General features: G+C 32.8%; 1 protein-coding gene across 1 annotated transcript; it reads right to left on the reverse strand.

The window, feature by feature from the left end:
• Positions 1-4,765: 4,765 nt before the first annotated feature.
• LOC107849632 lies at positions 4,766-5,866 on the reverse strand. Its single transcript, XM_016694187.2, has one exon. The coding sequence runs from the start codon at positions 5,698-5,700 to the stop codon at positions 5,245-5,247; it is 456 nt and encodes a 151-aa protein (XP_016549673.2). The 5' UTR covers positions 5,701-5,866; the 3' UTR covers positions 4,766-5,244.
• Between the last annotated feature and the right edge of the window lie 880 nt (positions 5,867-6,746).

The following is a 6,746-nucleotide window of genomic DNA, read 5'->3' on the forward strand; positions in this document are numbered from 1 at the left end:
TTAGGATACATTCCTATTCATGTACAAGATTATGATTATTAAGTGCTTTCATGAAATCCCCAACTTATGGTATTATGAATTGCAAACTTTAGTCCTATGATCAAGAATTTTCATGATGTGTCAGTTTTCTTCCATCGAGTCCTGGTGGTAATTGTACCCGAAAAATATAGCTGGATGCCTAGAGCCATGTCATGTTTTCACGATACTCTCAGTCAAGCCATGTTCAGTAGACTTCAGTCAGTCTCATGACTCAGAAAAACTCATGTAAAGGCAGTATCAATTCAGTTTTACTCAGTACTCAGTAATCTACGTAATCTCAGTAATATTACGTCAGTCTATGGAATTCAGTAAATCTCAGTATCAGTACAGATTAGTTCAATATTCAGTTCAGACATCAGTAAACTCAGTCAGCTAACAGAACTCAGTAGCATTTAGTCAATTAACAGAATTCATTAGTGTTCTGCTAGTCATTAGAACTCAATAAACTCAGTACATATTCATTTCAGTTAAATAGAATAATCAGTAACAGTTCAGTTAATTCTAGTATGAACTAGGAAATCAGTTCAGTATAATTAGTTTAGTATCATTCAGTTGGGAGTAGGATTCAACACCGAGCGAACCCAAGGGTGGGAACTCACCTGCCAGTAGAGGGTGTGATTCTTAGAAGCAGTCCTTGCGTTCCAGAACTATATAGCCAGCATAGTTTGAGACATCAATACATGTCAGTTGAGGGTAGATGAGGTTGATTAACCTGTCAGATGAGGGTTCCCACCGTTCTCATTAGAGTGTCTTCCAGATGAGGGTCACTCATAGCTTGTCCTTACTAGTGGCGCGGTATTGACACCCTTCCAATCAGGGCAGAGATTGGACCCCAGCTTAGCTATTCTAGTATATTTGGGACATGTCGGTTAGATAACTACTTCCCCCAGTTTCAGTATCAGTCTCAGTAAAAGAACTCAGATAGTTCTTCAGGATATCAGGACTGACTGATACAGTCAACTCAGATACAGTACAGAACTTAGCTAGTTCCATCAGATTCGGGACTGTCAGATACAGTCATTCATGCTATCAGTTATCAGAACTCATGTTATCAGATATATCAGTTATCAATCATGATATATTATCAGTAAATACATGTCATTAGTATTCATGCTCAGTAGTCATGTTATCATGAACTTAGTTTCAGGATTGTTATAGACGGTCAATCAGATCAGTTCTTCATAATCAGAACTATCAGAAATAGTTATTTTTTTTATCAGTAATATAACATCAGTTCCTCTTTATTTAGTAAACTCAAATGTCAGTAAATCAGTACACAGAATTCAGTATCCAGTACTAGTACAGTTTCAGTTACAGTTATTATGTATTCATGCATGCATTCTCACGTTCATGTTAATCAGTATTGTTCATACATATGAACCCCATGCATTCAGCCTACTTTACTTGCATACCAGTACATTCAAAGTACTGACGCATACTTTTCTTGTGCTATAGTGTCTTATACCATAGGTTTGGACGCACGGGATCCAAAGCTCCCTTAGCAATTTCAGAGTCAGCCAGCAACAGTAATTAATAGTGAGTCCTTATCCTTCGAGGACAATTATGTTATTATTCATATCATTATTTCAGTTTTCAGTTTATTTCAGTAGACGGAGTTAGTTGGGAACATGTCCCCTGAACTCCTTATTCAGTTCAGTTTAGAGGTTTTCAGACTACAGCATGTCAGACAATTATTTCAAATTTATGTTGGTATTGTTATACCATTTTTAGATATTATTTTATTAGATGTTTATTCAAATTTGAACCTTATGGCCTTATAGTATTATGTTTTCACATATTTTACAGTATGGTTATTCAGTGTTCAGGTACAGATATAAGTCATAGGTTAGCTTGTGGTCCTTCGGGGTCATGGGCACCGTGTAGCGTTTCGATTTAGAAAATTGGGACGTTACATGACCCTAAATAGGAAGAGCTCGAGGACGCATAATAGGATAGAAGGCTAGTGACTATTAGGGTAGGTAGGGTAGGGCATTACCTATTGGGTGTATTACTCTTGTTAGGCTACCTTGTTGCATGTTGTATTACGAGTGCCTACTATTCTTTGTTTACTTTCCATTGTAGGGGCGTTTTTATGTCTTGCCATCTTGTTTCAAGCGTTTTGTACGGTTGTGATTACTTATCTTATCTTGAGCCGGGGGTCTATCGAAAACAGCCTTGCTACTTCTCCAAAGGTAGTGGTATGGACTGCGTACATCTTACCCTCCTCAGACCTCACTATGTTGGAATACACTGGGTTTGTTGTTATTGTTGTAGTGGTGGAAACAGGTGGAGGTAGTCCAACTTCCACTGCCTTTTTTTTAATTAATTTATTTACTTTTAATAAATATATATTTAAAAGTTACATAAAATTATTGTAAATTGCATTATTTAATGATTTAAAAATTTTTAAAAATATATAAAAATTTGATTGTCGCAAAATTTTATTAGTACTACATAAATCATGATAGACGGAATAACATATATTATTTAAAAATGACATAAAAAATATTATAAATCACAATACTTAACAACTTAACACATTTAATGACATATAAAAATTTTAATTTATTCTTCAAATACTATCACACTACATAAGATAGAAGGAGTAACATATATTATCAGGACCCAACAATTTTAGGTTGTGGATGCTTTAAAAAAAAAATTATTAAAGGGTGCAGCTGCAGGGATACGACCCCAAGATGGGAGACATGAAAGTTATGCCTAAAGCCAGAGCACCCAGCCATGCTTTTGTTCTCTGGGTGCTTTTTTATATATTTTATCCTTTTTTCACTGTTTCTTATATAATTATACCTCTTCTACGTCGAGTTTAGTGGGTGCTCGAGCACCCGAAAAATGCACGTGGGTCCGCCCCCGTATATTATTTGAAAAAAATAATTCATAACAAGTACTATAAATTACAATAATTAACAAATAATATGTAAAAACTATATATAAAATATTCGATTGGCTTTCTTAATTTCATCAATGTCACATAAATTGAGACAAAGATAGTAATTACCTGAAATTATGTAGAAGTATTTCTTATAAGTTATGATAATTAATAACTTAAGATATTTAAAACTTACACAAAACTCTTAAAAATATATAAAAAAAAATTAATTGACTCTCTAAATTTTATTAGTGTCACATAAATTGAAACACCAAAAATAACATGTATTATTTAAAATCTGTATACAAAAATATTTTATATCATTATAATTAATAATTTTAAAAGTTTAAAATCATATAAAACTTTAATTGATTCTATAAACTTTATATGTAGCATACAAAAATAGCATATATTGAATCTGTATTTGAATAATTAAGAATCTCACTTATTTTCGTAAAAACTAATTTTCTTTTGACCGAATACATTCTTAATCCGTTTGGGTCAAGTTAAAGGAAAAAGAGTATTGAAAACACGCATAAACTACAACAACAGCATACCTAGTGTATTCCCACACAGCGAGGTTTGGGGAGGGTAGAGTGTACACAAATTATACCACTACCTCAGATGAAGTAGAGAAGCTGTTTCCGATAAACCCCTCGTATGAGCTCTCGAGAAGGATATAGAATTCGGGAAAATGGTGCGCTCTTTAAAATGAGAACTTATTTGAAAAGAAAATTACTTTTCAGATAGTTACTCAAGATTTCATTATAAGTAATTTAACATTTATCCCTAGCCAAAGAATTACCCTTCATCATTTGCTCCTCGACAATACGAGATCAAGGGGGGAGATGTTTTACTCCTTTGCAATGTTATACCAGACAGAACACAACAAATATTATCATTCACTGACTATCATATCCATGGATGTAACCTTTGGGATGCAAAGTCATTTCTCAAGTATATTAAACATCTCTTAAGTAGAAGATTGTTTATTTTGCCACAAGAAAAGAGGCTCCTATCTTTTATAGGATTTGATAAATGGAAGGAAATTGCTAATGAAACCGAACAAACTAAGGTAAAGGGAGCCCAATTTCCACAGTAGAAAGAGAAGTAACGTGCATTTATTAAACTTTTGAATGAAGTGAGGCCCTAATATAAAAATATATATAGGATTCATATTGCTGACCCCAACTAATTTCGATTGAGGTGTAGTTGATTGATTGGCTTTGTGAGAAAACATGAAGGGAAAGAGCTTGTTTGTGAGTTGTGAATCAATAGTCAGTTTTCTAAGAGGTATAACATTCCAATGCTAATCATGAACGGTATATATCACACAAACAATAGCAAAACAAAAGGAGGCCTCAGAGTTCGAATCAACTATGTGGTTTACAATCCATGTTGAATCAGTTACAAGAAAAAAAATTACCTTGAGGATAACCAACAACAGACACAGCTTTTTGGAGAATTGGAACATCACCAAGCTCCAAAGAGTTCATGCCCTCCCAGAATTCTTCACTTTCTACCACCAGAATAGCCGAGTCTCATTCATGACCAACGGCCTGAACTGCTGCTCTATACTTGGTTGGAGAACCATGCTTTCTTACAAGCACAAATGTATGATCACTAATATAGCTGGCATTATATTTTTCTATGTTACAAAATTAGACGTGTCACAATCATGATATCCTATATCCTATGATGAAGAAATCGAACATTAATTTTTGAACTAGTAAAATTGGTCAAAACTTTGGTCTATTTTCAAGTGAAATGAATAGAACACACGTTGCAAATTAAGTTTCGTCAAAGTCACCTTACCAGTGTATAATGTATTGCTAGTTATCAATAGGAATCATTAGATAGAATTTCATATGATTTTGAGGCAAATACACAAACACCATTGATTCTGTATCAAACTAGAATTTTAGCAACAAATACAAATAAGGGAAACTAAAATGAAATAAATCATTAACCTTTGTGTTGTACACATTAACACACCAGTCAACCAAAGAGTTCTTCCATGAAAAATAATTAACTTATACTCACTAACAATATATAAAGAATTTCTATGTCATCAGTCTAAGTAGACGTATCGAATTCTTTCTATTTGCTCCAAATAATTAAGATTTTCTAAGAGAAAGTGATTCTGCTTCTGGCAGCAACATGTCACGCCCCGCTTATGAAGTCAAATCAATATGTTTTAAGAAGAAAGACAATTAGAATACCAATCTCATCGATATCATATCAAATCCAGTCAATTGAATCACTTTCAAGTGATAATAGCCTATCTGTCTTACATTTCACGTACCTAATTTCACTTATTTGGAACCGGATGCCTTCGTGCCACCTTGACCTAGGCCTTGACCACCACTACCACCACCACCGCCACCTGATAAAACCTCTGGGGTTTTGACCTTAAATTTCTCAAGTTTCAATTGAGATTGATCAATATCAATTCCTCTACTCTTATTCAAAGAGCTATCACTTGGACTCCTTTTGAAAGAATTAATCTTGAATTTCTTTTCTTGATCCTTATTGTTTGAAAACACAACACCAATTTTGTCAAATATAGGAATGAAATCTTCATGATGGAATAGAAAAATTTTCTTGAAGAATTTTCCTCTTTTCATGTAGAGGTCTCTGAAGAAATCTAGTAGCATAATCAATCTTGGATCCACTCTTTTTCCTGATTTCCATCTTATTATCACCGGCTTTTCTTGAGTATTTTCAACATCAAGAATTGAAGAGGTGATAGCTTCCTTGAGATCTTCCATTAATATATGGTTAATTTGTTGAGATGACTATATATGAGAGAACTATGGTTGGAATAAGATATGGTAGTTGAGGCTTGGAGCTAATTCAAGTTTGGAATGTTTCACTAAAAAATTTTTTTTAGAATGTTTCATATATAGAGAGAGAAAGAGTGTTCGCAAATACACGGTTTAAAATAAATTTGGACAGGTCGATTAAAGAATTTCATGCTTCAATGCACTTTGAAATTTATTTTAATTAAAATAGATTGAATCAAGATGAGTCAAATAATGATTTATTACTCAGCCGCCTAATTTGATAGATACGACCTCCCCTCCTTTTTCACTTTGATTTATTACAATAATTAATGTGTTTTTTTCTTGAATTATTATTAATTAGTTTCAAACTTTGCCTGATATCAAATCTCCAAATTCCATCATAGATATGTGTGAGTTACATTATTTTAACTCGGTTTGATCTAATTTGATGAGCCATTTACCTGTTCGGATCAATATAAAAAATAATAACATATTTAGTGTAATATCATAAATGCAGCTCGGAGAAGATAAAGTGTGTCCGGTAATTAATAACCCTTATCTTCTAGTGATGGAGAGATTGTTTTCGATAAATTCTCGATTTAAATATAACATTTTCAAGCAGTTTGAAAAAAGAAATATATAAATGAAAGTACTAACAACACCAAAATAATGTAAAATGTAGAGCAATACACAACGTTATATTAAAAGAAAAGAGTAATAATGACAACGAAATAGTGAGATGATCGAAGTCGATTTTAAACTTAGATATATTAAGTGGGGTTCTAAACAATGGATTTATTTTGCCACCTATATTTTCATATGATTATTAAATACTGGTGGAAATTTCTTGGAATAAAGTAGGTATGGAAGAGATCTTCTAAGAAATTGATACGTTCCAACAATTTGAAGTTTAATTATAAAAATTTTCGATTTTGAGTCTGTCAAAATACATAATTAGCTCCTGATACATTCAACAAAGATATATTTTTTTTTTTGTAAAGATACATAATTAATTCTCGATACATTTTTTT

Source organism: Capsicum annuum, unplaced genomic scaffold (assembly GCF_002878395.1).
Source record: "Capsicum annuum cultivar UCD-10X-F1 unplaced genomic scaffold, UCD10Xv1.1 ctg5303, whole genome shotgun sequence".
Lineage (NCBI taxonomy): Eukaryota > Viridiplantae > Streptophyta > Magnoliopsida > Solanales > Solanaceae > Capsicum > Capsicum annuum.

Bases quoted from the DNA above. Each gene is read 5' to 3' on its own strand.
- LOC107849632 (XM_016694187.2), bottom strand. From the start codon at position 5,700: ATGGAAGATCTCAAGGAAGCTATCACCTCTTCAATTCTTGATGTTGAA.